This window comes from Apaloderma vittatum, unplaced genomic scaffold (genome assembly GCF_000703405.1).
Source record: "Apaloderma vittatum isolate BGI_N311 unplaced genomic scaffold, ASM70340v1 scaffold7339, whole genome shotgun sequence".
Taxonomy (NCBI): domain Eukaryota; kingdom Metazoa; phylum Chordata; class Aves; order Trogoniformes; family Trogonidae; genus Apaloderma; species Apaloderma vittatum.
The window spans coordinates 63,320-83,705 of record NW_009736931.1 but is presented as its reverse complement, the minus strand read 5'-3'; the positions used below and the strand labels follow the sequence as shown (position 1 = coordinate 83,705).

At 39.6% G+C, this 20,386-nt stretch overlaps 1 protein-coding gene across 1 annotated transcript in view; it reads right to left on the bottom strand.

Moving 5' to 3' along the window:
- The window catches only part of TENM1 (teneurin transmembrane protein 1), a 161,562-nt gene that overhangs the window by 81,169 nt on the left and 60,007 nt on the right, over positions 1-20,386 (bottom strand). The window contains exons 9-11 of the mRNA XM_009877141.1: positions 14,922-15,107; positions 11,480-11,626; positions 688-904 (exon numbers count right to left, since the gene is read on the bottom strand). Coding sequence (XP_009875443.1) covers positions 688-904; positions 11,480-11,626; positions 14,922-15,107 — 550 coding nt within the window. The remainder of the gene's footprint in view (positions 1-687; positions 905-11,479; positions 11,627-14,921; positions 15,108-20,386) is intronic.

Genomic DNA, 20,386 nt, shown 5'->3' with positions numbered 1-20,386 from the left:
GTGAACTACAGCATAAAAACTTATGTGCCCCTATATTTCAAATGTTCAAGAAAATATGTGTTACCAGGCTTTCTGCACAGTCTTCTCCGGTTAAAGGGCAAGGCAATCTCACAAACACTCAGAGATTACTCTCCTGTTTGCATGACAGCTTGAGATTAACTCGCAGCACAAAATGGTAAATCCTACACTGGTCTACCACGGTGTAGCAAAACAAAAAAAAGTTTGCTAATTAGGTAGCTGGATTATATGTAAGTGACACATATTAAATTTATTATGCTGTAAACACTAATCAAACTCTATTGGGCAGAAATGTGACTGAATACGTGTGTGAATCCAACTCATCCTTCTCATCCTCCTGCTTCCTGTCATAGATGTAGCTACAGCAAAAAGGGCTGAACTCCCCCTGTTTATGTCACAGGTACGAGATAGCTGACTTTCCACAACAGCCGAAGTCTTGTTAACAAAAGAGTACTAGACTTTGTCTGCTGAACTAGATAGGTAGTAACAAGAATCAGATAAACAAATGCCTCAGTTGTTGGGACTTAAACATTTGCTATCATTTTGATATTTTTTGATCAGCACTGAAGAATTCCCAGCCATCCAGGTATCACTGTTTTTTTCCTGGCTAAAGAATTTCATTGCACTGCTCAGTATTCAGAAAAGTCTCCCATCTTATAGAAAACTCACCTGCTTTCAAATGAGATGTCTCCCGGGATTACATGAGTGCTCTCCTTCCCAATGAGGAATCGAATTCGATCATAAAACAGCCTTGGAGGATGCTGAGAGAAAGGTGGTTGGCTGTGCTGAATAAGGTCGAGGGGATCAGGTGAACCTTGGCAGAGAGGACTTGCGAAGCAATTGCTTTGCTGACAACAATCAGGGTCTACACAGTCTGTCAGACCATCTAAAATGGAGAGAATGGGAAGCTCAGGAAATTAGGTGATTCTGAGAACAAAGCACCACATTTACCACTGGAGAGCCCAGGAGGAATTTAATCAATGGGAAGGCATGCTGATTACGACACATTCAGGTTCAATAAAGCATTAACATACACGCTTAGTCCAGGAGGGGTATTTTTCTCTAGTTATTAACACCGTATCACCTCATAAAATCCCCACACGACAATGAGAAAACAGAACTTACAAACTAAGCAAAACAAGGAAGAGTGGGACCATCTTCACTGCAAAACAGTCAGAAGAAAACCACTACATAATATTTGTTAGCGCAGGGTGCACATGATCCACACTGGGCAGCCAACTTTACTGTCACTACTGTCTGCTCACACCTATGAAGAATACACACTCGCTAACTAATCTGTAATAACAAAGTCTGAAATGTTACCTAACTGTCATAAGCAACCTCACTACAGCAGTAAAAAAGGTACTTGTTACAGGTACTCCGATTTCTAGCTTAAGCACTAAAATAGTTTTATTAGTGCTTAGGGTGTTTGCTTTTCATTTATCAAATGTAATACTAGAATGACTATACTCCTTTTCTAGTTGGTGATATTCAAATACACACCTTGATGCAGGCTCTATCCCAGTGAGAGATACAGTCTTCTCTATGGATGTTTGGACCAGGAGAGCAAATTTGGAAAGTGAAAATAAACCTATACTTCCTTCCTCCTATGTTCAAGTATGAAAAATAGGATAAATAATTGATTTTTTTTCCAAAAGTCTGCATTTCTTCATGGAAAAACTTACAACAACATTTGTGGGTGAAATTCATTTCCTTAAATATCCGAAGCTTATGATGAAAAGTGAAGCACTGAAGTGCATCTAAATTAAGCATGTAAATAAAACTTAAAATTGGGCTATTGGCATTCAATTGCTTCTACCAGCATCTTAAGACATCTAAATTGCCTAAATTACGTACTCAACCAGAAACAGATTTAATAAGGTCTGGTAAAATGTCCAACTATCTTCTTAAACACCCATTTTACGACTTAGCAGTTGTTAACTTCCTTGGATTGACAAGCACACTGATGCATACAAAGCAAGATTAAGGCACTGTATCCTTCAACAAAGACATCTCTTTGTATTTTTAACAAGGTCAGTCTGAATAAACGTGGAGTCATCATATCACGGTATGGATTTCCCTTGTGTTAAAATCGAAATACTATAGGATCAACATATCATCAGATAATTTCACTTCATGCTTTGACTTTTCATGCCCTGCTCGTACCAGCGCTTTGGTGCCTACAAAAGTGCAAATCCCCAGGGCAAACTGCGTTATCAGGGAAGCTGCTGGAGTTTTGTCATTGACTTGAACGTGTGTGAGACCAACCCTCAGCCAGCCCTGCTCTTTTCTCAAACTGCACTCTGTGACTGCTCAGTAAATAACAGCATAAAATATTCACTTTCAAAAGAAAGCAAAAGCCCTTCTACAGAACAAACAAGTGTAAAGAAATGGGCTTTCCTGGAATCTGAAAATCCTTGTCTGACCTTGAGCAAGGTAATTGCCTGGCTAAGCAAAAAATATTAACAAATCTATCCTACTGCAGGTGGGAAATCAGATAGAGCAGGCTAGTTTTTGTGAAAATGAGCCAAGGGCAACTGTAGATAGCTAGCAACAATAATTTAAGACCCTTGAATCCAGCAAAGCTGGCATAGCTACAGGTCAGTGCATGCTTTAAGTTCTTTCCACATTCTTCCAGTCCTGGAGACAACAGGCATTTGCCAGCGGTGGGAAAACAACTTCACAAGGCAATGTTGAGTTTATTGACTTTGAGAGTAGCAGTCACTTTATATTCAGGAAAACCTAGAAAGCTATTGAAATCTGTTACAAAATCAGTAAGCTGAAACAGGAAGGGGCCTCCAGTCTAAACAAAACCACACGGGAAGTGGAGAGAGGAGCTCATGGTATGAACCAGACTGGTTTTCATTGTGTTCTGGTAAAAAAACAACTTTTGGGGTTGAAATCTGAAATGCAGGCTTGGAATTGCAAGGACAAAACCATCTCCTCTTATTTTTTCATCTTTTTTGTCCAAAGAATCAAACTCTCTATATTCTTAATAAGTGAACTGAAAAGCATCAAATTACTACTAGATTCAAAGGTGATGAAGAAATTGAAATTTCTGGCTTTTGCTTTCTACTCATGAAGATCCCTGCAGAAAGCTTGGATGTGGTTATGCGTAGCCGTTCAGGGCTGGTCTCTGTCGCTGGCATGGCTACAGCTGTGACAAGCGTTGTTTGAGGAGTGAAGGTGCTTTCTGGAAGCCATTCTGCAAGCTGACTGCTGGCTACCTGGGAAACTTGACAAACATTGGTCTGGCAGAACAAGTAGTAATCAGAAAAAAGACACACTTATTTCAAAATAACAGTATCCATGGGGAAGCTATTTTGGAGTAATTTATTCCACAGTAGCTACTCTGATTAATTTTTTCCTTGTCAACAAGCTATTAGATGTGGGAGCTGAGCTGACCTGATTCTCTCATTTATGTAAGAAATAGAAGTGAAGAGTCACCGAAATATTAGAGGGTGAAGATTTGCTTAGAAAATAAATAGCTGTAAAAGTAACAATTAAATACTTTGCTTTCTCTAACAGAGTCCTCATCCTTCCCTGCTTATATGCCCGGCAACAGACACTGGGCATTCATGCTGTACACAAAAGGAAACCAAGCAAAGGGAAAGACGTTTTCCATCTTCCAATCAGACTATCTTAGAAACTCTTCCAGGTTCTTCTAATGGAGTTATTTTGGTTTGAATTACTCACATGGGTTTCATCTGCCTCTCCAGGCTCCGAGGGCTACAAAGGGTGGGTTTCCTGTGTGTCAGGGTGTGAAGTCCCAGAAGCCCATTCGAACACCTCATGGGGAGAATGGCATTTGGCCCAACGCCACCGTGAGTGTACGGAGCACTGGATACAGCAGGAACAGCTTATGGCCTTGGGAGCAAAGAGTACCCAGAGGAAGAAATTGCTAACCAAAATATAAATGTTAATCCAAAGTAGGGGTCTTCTGCTTAGAGATTAGCATTCATGACTTCTCTCCCTCATGCTATAGCTCATGCTATACTTCTCTCTCATGCTATATATATATTTTTCTCTTTAAAAATCTTGAATCATTGATTAGTGACAATTTATCTCCATCTCCCTTCAAAGATGTTAGGCTCAGAAAAGATTTTCCACAGGCAGCGAGGCAGCAGCACCAGCTCCTCTATGGACTCTAACCACCATTTATTTTTCTCAGGCCACTGTGTGTAGGTATTTAAGAATTTTAACTAGAATTGTCTGAACAATTAATCTACTGGCCTTTTTTCCAAACAATCAAACACAATTTAGAAAATAAATCAACTTGGATAAAATTGAGAAATATTTTTCATGCTTTGTGCTGAAGTAAAAGAATAAAACACCTATTTCGGGGCAAATAGGTACTTCTTAAGCCAAAATAAAATCTTTGCTCCACTTTAGGCTCATTTAAGACTTTGGTTTTAACTTAGACAATTTAAAACAAAAAAAAACCTCCCAAAACCCCCAAACCTAAACCCCCAAAAGAAACGGCTGTACTTCAGCACGATATCGATTAAAATGAATCGGGTCAAACAAACTCTACAGAATCACAAGTTACATATGAAGGCATCTTACAATAATGCAAATCATATTAGCAAGTACATGTAAGGATAACATTTTCATCAGGCTAATCCTACTTGAAATGAGAATTTTAATCCAGGAGAATAATCCAGAAAAACAAAGAAATCTTGTTTATAACCTATAGCACCAAGCTCATTCACTTGAACATGCTACAAATGCATTAGTCAATTCTCAACCAAAGGCCTCATTTTTTAGTCAGGATCTAACTATTAAAAGACTCACTGCATTAAGAAAGCAACAGCAATTCTTTTAAATCTCAAGAGACAACACTCAGGAGTATGAACAAACTACTAGAAACAGCAAAACCTGTACTTCATAGAGCAGGGGAGCCTGTATACTTATTTTTACTGTCAATTTCCCCAAAGTGCATCACAGCATAGGTGCAGACTAAAATGTATTACAGAGGTGTAAATGATTTTTTAATTTATTCTTTAATTTATTTAATATAGAAGGCAGTCAGGTGCCTTCACAGTGCACTACAGATTATACAATAAAGTGATTCATATTTTAATGAGTGTGAGATTATGGTTTCACATCTCGTTTTATATGCATAGGATAACGATGAACTGGGATTTTTGGTTTTGTAAGTAAATTAGACAATTGAAATATTTGTGAACCAGAATTCACAAAGATTGTCTTGTGGACAAAAAGCACTTCAACTCAAATAATTTAAATAACCTCAAAGAAAAGGCAGAGCATGCCAAAACAAGTCACTCTGTTTTCAGTCACACCACTTCTCTGCATTCCTTTAGCTCACAGAGTTAGGAAAGGAATTTCCCATTTCCTTGCTGGGGAAAGGATCCTTTCAGAAAGTGTTCTGTAAGAAATAATATTTATTGCATCAGAAGTTTCTGTCAAGGGAATCACACAATATTTTCCATCAAACAAATTTTATTTTCTTGCTTATACATTTATGTATTTTTTTTTCTTATTTAATATGATGGAAAGAATGCCACAACTGTGATGAATTTACCTCCTCAGCTATATGTCTACTGCAGTCATGGAAGGCTCAGTTTGCACCAGGTACAGCACATTCTCTAATGTACACGTTATGCAGCAATCTCTCTTCTACACGGTTGAACAGTTTCAGCAGCCAGACAAATGCGCACTGGAGCTACGAACAAACTCATCCCTGTGTTGGTTACTTTCCAGCAATATACCTCTTCCTTAGTGTATTTGGGCAAATGCTGTACAGTGATTGTATTTAATATGTTTTGGATCTCAGCTTTCCATATGCTGCATAATATCTATATTAAATCCTTAATAAAATAACAGTTGCAAAAGAAAAAGGCATTTTCCCGCTATAAGCTAATAGCAAGAACATGGAACAAGTCACGGGCCTGATTTGGACAGCTCTATGCATGCTACTTTTGAAATACCGGCTTTTCTAGTCTTCTCATCTACCCTTGAATTACTTGCAATTCATGACTACAAATATGAGAATACCACAATAACTCACGTTGCTGCAAACGGATCTGTGTTCCCTATAAATACAAATTGTCTGGGCAGCGGAACACCTGAGGACATTTAAGAGGCACTGGGTGGGGTCACTGCTAAGGGAAGCAAAGAACAAAGAGGTTCTAATTTTGGTAGTGGTGCCTTCCCCAGCTCATCAGTGCAGCAAGCAGGAACTTTGATGGTGGCTTCTGTGCCATTAAACCACTGAGAAGCTTTACTAACTGGCTATGAAAATGACAAATTCAATCATAATCTACCTCCCACGTTACTGGGTTAGTTATTTTAAAAAAACATTCACTGTCATCATGTTCTGGCAAGCAAGACGTACATAGTTGGCAATAATACTTAAAATTGCTATTCTGTATTAAAGTTCATTAAAAGAGCCCCTTAAAGATTTTGTCACATGTGGAGAAGACACTATTAGTGTTGACTACCACAGGTGTGAAGTTTTATGGTTAATGCCAAACCACAATACTACAAGAAGTTTTGTATATGCTTCTATGGTACATGCATATGTATGCAGACATATTTACAAACACGCATACTAATACAGGTACTTGCTCAGTCACATGAAAATCAAACCTATCTCTAAGCAATATACCATACTTAGCATGAGTAACAGCAATGACCTTCATTCTCACTGCTGCAGAGCGTCCCAGAGGTGTGCATGGAAGTGTTCTCCCCCTCCCTCTTACTGACCCCAGTGAGAGCAAATCAGTAACAGAGCCATGAGAACTACGTCCAGAACATTTTCACAGAATTAAAAAAATGGCCTTTAAGTTTTGGCTTGCAGTAAATAGATTTTGTTCTCTGTATTCCTTATGCAGTACCACCACAAAAACTCAATGCCATGACTCTCAATGCCTAAAGGATTTGAGCTTTTTGGTACACTGACATGATCAGTTGTTCAATACTATTGTTGCTTGTGGAAAAAAAAAATCCACACGAGACTTCAGCTTAGATCTGCTTACTTTCTTTTACAGATTTCAAATAAGCATTAACAATGCCTGTACTGACTTATTTCACCACAAGCTCAGTTAAGTCCAATTAGTATTGCCAGGAATCTGAGCAAACCAAATCAAAGAGTAACTTCAGAAGAGACTAAGCAGCAGTCACTGTCACAAGCCTCTAATGCTTATTCATATGCATTAATACGAGCAGGTTTTAACTTTAAAACATAGCATGAAGCAGACAGTGAGGCTGTTAACTAGGAACACTGGCCACTGTAGAAGGCCACTGGAAACCCACTAGTGGGCTTGTAGAAAGGCTGCAGAGTGAATATCAGTGGTGGTTGGCCTTCCACACATAGAATGCAAATATATCAAGGGTATGGTTTTCAGACACTGGAAGTATCCCTGGGGAGCCCTTGCTGCTCAGCAACAATGAAAACCATTCTTATCAGTATTATTTATATTGTATAATAATAGCATATTACTTATATATGGACTCAATATCTCTGTGATGGATAGGTTATTAAAATGCCAATGGATGGGTCAGAAATACATCAATATTTTAGCAGCGCTGGTTATCAACCCAAGGCTATGCTGAGTCATATATTTTCTTGTACTTGGAAAAGCTTGGAGAAAGCTACAATAACTGTCTGAAGTGACTGAAGGGATATCTGGAAGAAAATTCAAAGCTTGCAGTAAATAGTATTCTCCTTAAAAACAAACAGTCAAGATTGATTCATGAAAGAAAAAGAAAATGACAACAAGAAATCCAGGCAAATTTAAAAGAGGGATCCATATCAAAGAAAATAATGGAAGTGACAGGATGCGACTTTCAGCTTGAGACAAAGACCTGCATGTGCAGCAGCAATGTAAATCTATGTTGGAATAGCAGGTGAATTGTGGCTTGGCAGGGCAAGGAGAGGACGACTGGCGAGCCCGTGCTGAGCCCCTGTGCTCCTCGTGCCTGGGACGTGGGCACTCGCCTGTGCAGAACTTGGCAGAGCTTTCGAGCAATGTCCTGGAGTTACTGAAGCCTCCAAATGAGTCTAAAGTAATGGCAGGATGAGAGAAAATGACCTGCTCAGATGAGTTGAATGGTCATCTTAAAAACTAGAAATGAAATCACGTCAGAAACGGGGAATAATGTAAGGCTGAGGGGAACCACGGTGAGGGAACGGCCCAGCCCCAAAGGACACCTCCTTGACTTTGTGGCATTGTTTATTGGACATCACACTGCTAACAGACTGCAGGTGCACTCTGCAAGAGCAAGTGCAACCACACCATTGTGTATCTGTTATAATGCTAAGACCTTTCCACTGATATTTGTACTGGTATTTGAACAGGTAAACATGCCCTTAAGTCTGCAAGTAGGAAAAAGCTAACAGAGAGTTATGAGATGGAACAGGAAAGGCAGTTATGGTACAGTCAGGGTACAAGTACTGTGTATACTAATATTTCTACGTGTCTTTAACCTTACCACCATGGATAACAGCACTGATGGGACACTCAGGGCTTCAGCATCTGCAGAACAGTGGATGCTTGCAAAATTGCTTGTGCTTTTCCTTTATACTAATATACTTGAAAAATTAATTCAACACTTCCTCCCTGCCAAAGCTTTTGTGCTGTTACTGCAGACCACATAATAATACTAATGCTTCTTCATGCCAAATAAATTACATTCAACCCCTACAGCTGGAACTAATAAAATACTTCATTTTCTAACACCTTTTTTTCTACCATGTATTGGAATGTATTTTTATATAGTAAAAATCTCAGTTTTTCAGTGTCTGAAAGTACAGCATAATAAATCAACTGGAAACTACACAAAACAATCACCCTGCTTAACTCCTGAAATTAAAGTTTGTCTGAAATAAGTTTATTGAACTTTAACTTTTATTCATCTTTACTATAGATTTGTTCTTTTGTTGTGACCTCCTCCTAATGAACTTAAAGCATAAAATACCTCCTAAGGATTGAGATATAAGTATTGATTTAAACACAGCTGGAATGAGCAAGACCTTTGCTAGGTAAGAATACTGTGATTTGGAATATACAATGGCACTAAATTAAGGCTAGAGCACGATCTCTTGGACTATGTGTCACGACTGCATGTGAACACATCCTTAGGAAGTTACTACCTGTCAGCTGAGTTTCTGTAACTCACCGAGTATGTGCTCTTAACTCACCCCAAATGCAGGTGAAAATGTTAATAGCTTCCGTCTTTAGGAACCTAATCCAGTTATCTAGCTTGATGACAGTAGCTTGTTATGCCGCTGTAGTATTCTCATAGCCTGAGGCACAATCTCCCAGCTAACAGGATTTAACAGGCCCTTCCTAATTTCTGTTTTTACTGCTATGTATGTATACAAACCCTGAAACACCAGGAATCACCTACTGATTTCATATTAATGTAACATTGGTATAACTCCCATGACTTTAGGGCAATTTTTCTCATTTATGCTTATGCCAAATCAGGTCCTATGAACTTCATATATAAAGACAAGTGGTTTTAATATGTGGATATAATTTTCTTTTCTTATATAAAATTGATTGTGAAGGAAACTTAATTACATTTAGCCCATCTGTAGTAGTCAGATTAATTAAATATTTCTCTCTGCACTTATCTCTAATTGTAATGTCAACAGACCTGTCCTAGTCCATGTTATGTTGCCATTAAAAAGGAAAAAGAAAATTACTTTTAAAACCTGCAGTAAAGCGATGTTAAGTGTCTGCCTTAAACTGACAAGTTCGAGGAGATTTAAAGTTAAAACTGCCAACTCTTTCAATAACTCACCGTTATTGCTGAACACAAAGCAACCAAAATCACAATACAGGGCAGTTTATACAGAGCCAGCTCATAGAGTGCATCAGAAAATGCTTTACATATATTAAAGGCTAAAGAGGGGTTTTGTGGACAGATTTGAGAGTGCAGATGAGTGCGTCGGTGGCTCGGTGGGTGAGGGGGCACAGGCAGATGGGATGCAGGTGGGGGGCAGTCACGGAACCTTGTGTGAAAGGAAGGGAGACACACCAGCCTGGAAGATCTGAGAGAGTGAGCAGAGAAAGGGTTGTTAGATGTCTTGGAAATCAAGTGGAAAAGGAAGACTAAGAGAGGAACAAGGTGGTTTTGAATGGGGTTCAGAAATGAGGAAGCTTTTGCCAAAAGACAGCGTGGTTTTAAAACCCACAGGATATAAAATCAGAAGGTCTCAAAATATATCTGTAAATGAGGAATCAGCACTGAGTCAGAATGTTTCTATTGAGGTCTGACAGTGACCTCAGCTGTTGGCCCTAAATCAAGCTTAATTCATCAATGACCTAGAAGAAAATAGACGATTGCTACACTAAGGTTTGACACTACAGTGGCGTATGAGATCTCACCCAAGACACTGAGATAGTCTGTAAGTGTGATACAGTAAGATAATACATATTTCAACACATCTCAGTGTACAATCTAAGGAAAAAATGTAACTGTACTTGCAGCAGACGTATTCACAGTCTGAAAAACAAACCTGCACAGGTCCTTGTATGGGAGCAAGTACACTGTAAAGGATAGGAAAGCAATAGTCCTTGACTGTCCAGTAAAAGAGCATCCTTAAAATAGACAGGAAAAAAAATTAACTCTGAGAAAACCCAGTGAGGAATGGTGTGACTTTTCTCCCACTGGTAAGTTTAAAACAGAGTCTGGATGTTTTTCCTGAAAAAAAATGCACTAGCTCATGTATTACAACGAACTACTGGAAAGCAGGCAGAAACTAACTTAGGAAAAATTTATGTTTCTCCCAGCAAACCTAAAACAGCTTTAAAATGAATCAAGACCACAGAGGTCTGAGGTAGAGAGCACCAAATGCCTTGGTTCAGCTGGTAGAAAAGATCAAATGATTGTTTCAGTACATGGCTCTGTTTACGGTGCTTTGAAAAATTACTTCTTCATACTTTGTACAGAAGCCTACTCAGCAGTCATTCAAAAGTAGGCCCAGATAATTGCAAGAACTGTGCTGTGACTCAGTGGAATCAGTAAGAAAGAGATTGATGTTAAAAAGGTATCTCTGAATGTATGCCCTATGCTTGAAAATTCATTTAATATTAACATAAGACTAAACTCTGGATGCATTTTGACAGGCATAGAATTTTTTTCATTTGGGTATCCATTGGCCATCTTTCCTGAAACAGATGACAGAGTTAAGAGGTAAAAGAGAAAGCAGAGAGAAGAAATTACTTGTTTTGTAGTTTTTGTTTGTTTTGGTTTGGTTTCTTAAAGTAAAAAAGTACTGGGATGACAGGTATGGCACATACATAATTTCTGCCTTGAATAACATCTAGCAGGTGGGTCTGTTCCTTCCCTGCACTGCTTCAGATGAAGTCAGTGGAACAACTGTTTGAACAAACAAACACTGACATTCTGCGATAAAAACTATAGATTCAAATGACAATCAAGGATGTGACAAACAAACAGAGAGACATGAGTTATGTTATCATACCTCCATCATTGTCCAGGTTATCTCCACACACCATTTCCATGACAACGTTACATCCCGAGCCACTCCAGCCTACTTGACAAATACAGTGCCAGCCATTCTGATCAAGAGTGCACCTGCCATTTCCATAACAAAGACCTGGGCAGCCATCTAGAAAAGAAAATGTAAAAAAGAAACCTTCATGGAGGGTATTTTTTCTACTTCTATTCTTTTACAGTTGCAATTACTCTTTAACATTTTAATCATATAGCATTATACTTGGTGCCTTCACATGATCACAGTTCCCTTGCAAGCTGTTTATATTTTTTTGTCAAATACAGAAAATGCCCCATCCTGGTCCCTCCCTTTGCTTGTCCAAAAGTCACCTCTCAGTCAGGAATGATGATTCTTTAACGTGTAACGTTTTGTGCACAGGAGAAAAGTGATTAAACATTTAAGAAGATATTTAATGGTATACTCTGTCCACCTTTCTCAACTTATTGAAAAATAAGTTGTAGATCACAAAGGAAGGTATATTAATGTTTCTGTCAAAGATACACATGGAAAATATTGTTCATAGGACAAACTGGCATTTGTGGACATAATCCTACACATTGAAGGGAGTGGAGGTGACCTTTTAACTCTGCTCATAAATACTCAGCTGGCTGGGAAAAAGCCAGTTTGATTTACACCCAGTACAACTCCTTCCACAGAAGGCAAATAAGGGAGCATTTCCTTCCAACATTCAGCTCCACTTCCTTCACATTATAGCTGATTCAATTATGACAAACACTCGTCCTTTAGTGGCTCTGATTCTAGATCAAAACTGAAACAATCACTGTAGCATCCTCTGGATTATGTGCCCGTAAGCTCTGAATCAACAGTAATTCGGACATTCTCCGCTAGATCTCTGCCTGTAAGAGTGAGAGAGGAATTGTCTCTTGGATGTGTGCACTCATGTCCATCTGCTTGTAGAGTTCTGTGCCAGCTCAGACACTCATTAAATCCTCACTATGTCACACATGGAGCCAAAGGACAACGGATAAAGCTCAGCAATCAGCTGAAGAGCACAAGTGACATCTCTTCTGACTTTGGAGGAGCTGCTCAGAGCTGGAAGATCTGTACGACTTGTCTGTCAGGCTGTGACGTACAGCCCGGCACGCAGCACACACATGCCCTGGCAACTTCACACTAGAGACATCACCTCTCTCCTTCTCACCCTTGGCACAGTTTCTCAATCACATCTGACAACAGGGGGACTGGAGAATCTGTCCCTCTTGCTCGAAGAGCTGGAGATGGGCGGCACCGTTGTCTCACGCTGGAATTCTGGAAGTTCCTGCTATAAAATAGCATGAGGTTGGCAGCCACCAGATGCACTATAAAACCAAATTATTTGCCCCTTTAGAGGAGCTGGAGGAAAGGGCAGGATGTGAGAGCTGTTCTGGGTGACAGGGCTGTTTTTCCACTTCAATTCACTGTCTTGCTGGTTAATTAATTTGTATATGATTATATTTTGCTGCTCTGTGTGGTTATCCTCTAAGACTATAAATGTAATCAAATGAATGCCTACACGATTTTGTTACTATCTTAATCTGAAGAAATAAAATAATAAATCTGAAATAAACACCATTTTTTTTTCCTGGAATATTGGTTAGCTTGATGTTTCAGCTAGCAGCATTCTTGCAAGAGGCAATGTGTGTCACTGCTCCGCACAGCACATCCAGGTCTGAGGGACGGCTGTCAAACACAGGGAAGGTACTTGTGCTGACATGAATAAGCAAGTCCTGTGGCACAAAAAATTAACTCTGGTATCAAATAATTTGAAGAGAACTATATCAACATCTAGCATAGACACCTTTTGAAAAAGCACTTATCAAGGGAAGCTTACTTCAAGCAGAAATGATCAAAAAAATGAAAATTTTTGTTCTCATGGAAGACAGGATCAACACAGTTTTTTGTGCAGGTCCTCAGCTCTGGCATTACTTTGGAATGGTGAGAGAAAAAAACTGACTTCTCTAACATAGCACGTCAGATGCCCACATGAAACATGCTTACACTGCTACAACTTTGCAAATGAGTTGAGCATATTATACGTAAAAAAACTGCACTTCTGCACATCTCTCTGTTTGCATATATATCTATCTATATCTCCATAAACAAATGCTTTATCTATTCTGGCAACTCAGCAGTGCAGAAGCTCAGACAAAACAGGTAACACAAATCACTTTAATCCAAATACTTTTGTGTCTTTTCAATATTCTTTCATAACGCTGATACGAAAAACTTACCTCGAACAGCATCTAAGTAGTGAGCTTAAAAAAGAAAAGAACAAAACTGAGATGGATTGAACTCCTGTACTCAAATGAAAATACAGACTCCATTTGCTTATGACTTGGCACCTGTTGGTTAGATATGAAATACATATCTATACTTACATAGACATAAATAGGTCTGCAGTCAGATCTATCCCTGCTGCTGTGATCACAGCACATTGTGTACGCGATTATGCTCCATTTGATGACAAACATGCAGAGAGTCAGCTTGGCCAGACATGGTTGTGTGTAAAATGGGAAGAGCAGTTCTAATTATCTTTTTAATTATTTTGTTTCTTTTCTGGATTTTGTCTACATAATTTCTAGAAAATTAGGCTGTTTCACAAATCTAGTTCTTGATTTAGCAAATCTGATTTAATAAATTCTAGAGACAGTGAATAAATTATCTTAAAACGATCAAGATAAAGATCAAACATTCTGCTTCTTTTCAAGAAGGAAACACGAAAGCTTATGCTGCTTACTGCTGAAAATTAGGCAACCTGCTATTACAATCAACTAAAATGTTTATGAATAATCTTGCTTTGGGACATTTTAGGGGGAAACACTGCTGGACTTTGCAAAAAAACTATCCCGTTTCATTAAAAATATAACTTACATTTCTATAGTAGAGTAGCAACTTCTGAAAAGATCTGAAAGGTTTACCTTATTAAGAATATTGTTAGAAGCCATCTACAGAAACAAAACACCTCTAGTAATAAGTAAAAGATGTAAATCCTCAGATACGAAGGCAAGAGATTTAACACAAGAATTAATTAAGCTGAATAATAGCTTCATCCCCTCACATCTCCTATTTCTTAAAACATTTTTTTCCTTCCTGGCTCAAAGCTCACATATGAACACAACCCAAAGATATGTTAGGACCAAGATATCTTTCTTTTGTGTGCTTCTCTGTTTTTTTAAGAAATTAAATTTATTAATCTTATTTCCTCTGAACTGAAAGCTGCGTTGAGTTCCATTTCTGCGGGACAAGCAGGGTGCACCATCAGCACAGAGTGACATTTTTACACCTGGCCTGGTTCTGGGTCTCTGCTTTCCAAACTGGCTTGAATCAGACTGATGGCTGTGGTGGATCTTTGCAGAACTGGTTTAAGATTTTCCTGTATTTCATTTCTTGAGGTACAAAACCCGCTTACCAATGGTGCAGTGGTCTCCTTCCCAGCCAGGGCTGCACTCGCACTTCCCGTCCTTGCACTGGCCATGTTCAGCACAGTGAGAGTGGCAGGTACGTTCTTCACAGGTGGGTCCCACCCAGCCCTCTTCGCACTGGCATATCCCTCTGGAACAGACACCGTGGCTGCCGCAGTCCAGCGTGCACAGCTCTGCAGGGGATTACAAAAACACAGCATGTGAAACAGCAGTTTCCAAGTGCAAATAGACTTTGCACTGATGCTAGATTTAATCACTTCTATACTAATATCACTCACCAATTGAATCAAATATGGGATTTCATCACCCAGTACAGACCTTACACAATCCGGCTGCCTCCTTTAGCAGTTACTCGCAAGACCATTTACTTATTTGGGGTGGGGACTGCAAAAATGATGGCTTTGCATATGGCAAAGCAATGGTCTAAAACAGACAAGCAATGACACAAAAAATGTCGGTATCTTCTGACTCATTTCAGCTGAGACCTTTAATAACAGCATGCCGTGTCTGCTCCCAGGTCCCCCTGGCTCCGTTCTGAATTCTATTAGAAACTCAAATGTTGCAAATGAGCTGAATTAAAGGATGAAGTGGCACCTTAAATACATATAAGCAAAAGTCTTTGAGATACTCAGACATTTGTAGTGATGGCAAAATGGCCTTCACTTACAGCACAAAGAGCCACCAGTAAGGTAACCCAGAGAAAGACGAGCAAGCACTGCACTGCTGGCGGTACATAATATTACATGACTTACAGGCCCCACAGATCTGCCTAGTTCTAAAATGGCTTTGAAGGATTAAAACTTTTTTCCCCTTCCTGACTTTCATGAGTCAACTGCTAAGAAACAGGACAAGCTGTTTCAGGAAGAGAGAAGTGTCTCCTTCATTGCACTCATAACAATTTCTCTACCTGGGCACTTTAGAACACCACTTATTGTGAAGTGGAATGAAAGTCCTGAATTGTTTTCACTACATCACAATATGCCAATTGCAATTCTACTTCCACTTGGACTAAAGTTGTTCTGTGAAAAGAATGGCTTCATTATAAAAAGGTTCCATGTAGTTTGAATTTGTTTAGAATAATTAGTGTCAAGAGACAGAATTTGCTTGTTATTCTGCAATTAAACTGCCACCGAAATGTTACCTCCTTCTTCCTCTCGGAAAGCAGCTGATAGCACTACAAGTGCAAGCCAAATAATCATGTCTGCTCTGATTTCAAATGTCAGTGTTACATTTTTAGTGGTGGCAAGGTTTTTCCCTTGACAGATTTTAAACAATGATCATTTATATCTTGGAACTCTTGTGTACAAACATTCTTATAAGCATTTGTAGTGACAAATGCTGACACTGTATATACTGAGCAAAGTTTTTAAAGTTTAAATTGAAATCTCATCAAGTCCAATCATTTTAACAAGAAGAAAAAAGCAGCACAGAAATGTGCTGTGCAGTTCACACAGTGACACCGAAGACATGCTGGGCACTATCTTGAGTTAGATTTTACCCCTTGTTTTTGTTAATAGCCAAGGTGATGGCAGAGAATGCAATCAAAAGAATTGATGAGTGACAATATGGAAGAGCATGGTCAAACTTAAAATCACCTTCAGAAGCAGAAGGCATAGTAAAGAACCTAAGATAAAATCCAGTGACAGAAACTTCCAAGTACTGTTCTGAGGAAGTCAAAATCAACTACATAGAAACTAATTAATTTTACTATTCAGACAGGGACTTGTTTTGTACTGGAGTTTAAGATAAACATAATTTTCTGATGATATTTTTGCAAAAGAAAAAGACAAGGAAGAAGACTGCCCTGCTATATTCAAATAAAAAACCGTGCTGAGCCTGGGGCATTATCCCTTAGAAAGACTTGAGTGCTGCCCGCTGATCATGTATTAATCTCATGCTTCATGCCTTGGACTGCCTGCCTGCAGGTACTGGGAAGCATTTCTTCCCCCTTGCTGCATAATTTGACCTGTTTCTTTTGTTTCATTACTTGTTTGTTCCTTAGAAGTCTGCTCAGAGGACTTCAGGAAGGACTTGCTCCGGTATTTTCTTGGGACTGAAGTCACTCAGGTACTTGCTCCTATGATTAAGAAATAAACAGATTCCAATAGATCTGGGATCACAAAAGAATTGTCCCCAGGTCAGACTGGCAGAGGACCACTGGTATTATTTTAACCTATCTTTGTAGCTTGGGGTACAGGCTAACTCCTGAGAATTAAATCTAACAAACTACCTGCTACTTCAAGGATTTAGGCTGCTAGAGGGATGCCTTTGATCTCTCTTGATCTCCCTCTGGTTCATTATAATTATCACTTTTGCTATTTTACTGTAAGTAGCGAAGACTGTTAAGAGGATTTTTAGAAATACTCTGTAGTTTACACTGTACCAGGGTAAGTGGAGTAGATGAGGTTTTTGACCCTTCTGGGCTGAGTGTCTACTGCCTATTTTTGTGCAGGTGCGGGACTGGCTTTGTTCAACTTCTGCCGGAACTTCAGGGAATATTGTAGGCATCAGTATGCAGAAGTGGCAATGCAGGTCTGGACTGGCTGAAGTGGGGAAACAAAGTAATACATAGAGCATCTGATCACGTCAGCAGCTCTGGCAGCTCCCACCACTTCTCTAACTGCAAATAAATCCAAGAACCAGCTGTGGAAAAGCTTGAGCTCATTCCTACAGGCAGCATGCACGCCTGCCTCACCTCCGTCTCCCTACGCTGCAGAATCTCATCACGACAAACCCACCTTCCAAACAAACAAAACAATGAGTGGCATGGAGCCAAAGGCAATGCAGGCACAATCCTGTCACAAGGACAGAGATCTTGCCCATCTTCCTGTTTCACAACCCTGAAAATGTTTGAATGTTTCTCATTGTTTTCCCCACATTTCACACAAGAAATAAAATGTTTGAATTTTATTTAAGCTCCTATTGTCAGTCAGATTAATGAAGTGGAGATAGAAGTTTTCCTATCTCATAAAAAAATATCCTGGGCTTGTGAGTATACAGTCTTCACTCACATGGCTGCTTTTTTGTCTTTTATATTCTATTTTCCCCACATAAGATTATAACATAGCCTATTGTAATACAGTGTTTTCCTGTATCTTAACTACCTCGTCTCAGAAAGCAGCACAGTGGCACAAGCTCTGGATCCCAAACTGTCTCTGTGAGACAGAAGATGTTGGGTTAGTTGTTCTGCACTCAGTTATTCAGTTTTTACACCTCACTTCTGCCGGCAAGTCAGGGCACACTAGCAAGACACCAGAAGTTGAGAAAAAAAGTGTTAAAAAGTAAGTATGTGTCAAACCTTCTCTAGTAAAGGAATGATGAAATTATCTTACCTACCCCTCATCTTTCCTTTTAGTAATGCAATTTTTCCCCAAAATAATGAATGTAAATCTTCTATAATGCAAATCAAAACCAGTTCTGTAAGCACCGGATGAAATGAAACCTGGTTTCTTAGTCTGGACCACACACTGTCCTCAGGTACGCTAGATGTCCTGCTGCTCAGCCCACTCATACTTTATGGTCACCGAGGACAAACTTGAGACATAGAGTTGTTTTAGTGATTTGATGTGAGGCTTCAGAAATGCTATTTCCCATGATAATGTATTCTTCTGCCATGCAAATCCAAAATTCTCCACAGACTTCTCATGCAAAGCAAGGGAAATCAAGCCTAATGTCATCCTATTAATGCTGTGGTAGTACTCACATCTTTAATCCACAGCTAATTCAAACAACTAAGATTAAAAAAAAAGCATTATCAGTTCAGGTTGTCCTGTTTTTAAATGCAAACCAATTCCTCAGCTCCTTCTGCAGATAAGTACAGAAGTATTAGCCTTGCAGGGAGCCACATTAGCGTTTGTGTTTGTAAAGAGTGAATTTCCACAGCAGACGAGACAAAAAGGAGACACTTGAGTGAGTGGACAGTGCAATGGGAAACAACGCAATAAATTGAAATAGGTAAATTGCTTCAATGAAAGTTGATGTGGAAAAAATTCAGGCAGCGCTGAAATCTGACAGCAGGTCACATATTGTGCAACTGTTCCGCTCAGTGGAGCACCTTCCTTCTTCCATAGCAGCTGGTCCCACAGGACTCAGAGCACCCCAAAATGCAGTGGGTGCTCCACTTGGGACCAGCACAGTGGGGCAAGGGTAGGTGCAGCAGTCGAGACAGCCAAATGTCTCCCCTGACTGGAACAGCTATTCCACGCCCCAACCTCTCCATCCATCCCTGGCTCTGCGGTCCCTGTCTGGAGCTTATCATCTGGAACTGGGGTGAGCTGATTCAGATCATGAAATTGGCAAATAATTATCCACTTGATTTTCCTGGGTTAATACCCGGTAGCTTGCTGAGCTAAATCAGCTCACTGAGGGATGAAAGAAGCAAGACAGGCAGGACAAGGGAAGAGATGCAGATCACAGCCTGGACGGGGACTGTCCTGCTGAGGAGCCACAAGCTGTGCCATCGTCTGACTGCAAAGGACAAAAGCAAGGAGGAGGTGACTTACATAAGGTAATGAGGGAGGTAGCTGACAAGGTACACTTTGGATTAGCCGACTTGGGGATATTACATCACAAGCCTCTAGTTATGTTGTTACACTAATTGTCAATCATTCTCACAAGGTACGATGCAGCACACACAACTCCTTAGGTCCCTCAAGTGTGTTGGTGTTTAGGCTTGTGGGCTTACATAAGAGCCGTCTCTTTCCTGCTCCTCTTTATCCCTGTTCTGTGGGATATATGCCTGCCCAGCTACCCGAGCTCTAGGCAGAGCTTAGTGTGTGTGGAGTTGAAGGAGTGTGGTGGGTTGAAGGCTGGCCTGAGGCTAACGACCAGATCCTCAGTAGGCGTGAATTTTCACGGCTCCCACAAAACCAAGTCACTGGAATTCACAGCAATTCATGGCCTTGTTTTAGTTTTTGTACCTGTACACTTTGCAATCAGAACAAGGGTCTCCAAATGTTGATCTGGAAAGTTAATGTCCTCATTTAAAAGAAAGCTCAGCTGTGCAGACTTACTGCAAGCAACATGCTGACAAATTGCTGGGAGCTGGCCTCAAACGACAGCTGCAGCTTCTCATAGACTTTCATGAAATACAGTCTTTATCAAATCTAAAATTCAGAGTCCTCAGACTTCAACCAATTAATGAGTTAGAGACTTGACTAAAAAATGTTCAGCTCAGTCTAGAATTTTTACTGACATGTCCTTCATTCTGAATGCTCATTAATTATCTTGGAAGAAGGCAAATGTGAGCTCTGAAGCATTATTTGTACATATTCTTGAGAAGGAGACAAGTATGTTGATCATTCCTGAGCTAATCTAAAAAGCATTAAAAATTCACTCCACACTCTTAATTTTAATTATCTAAGTCAACAATGAGTTCTTTCAAATGTGGTTTATAATAAGTTTCTACTTATGTGATATGAAAAGGGAAATTAAAGCTAAATATTTTATAATT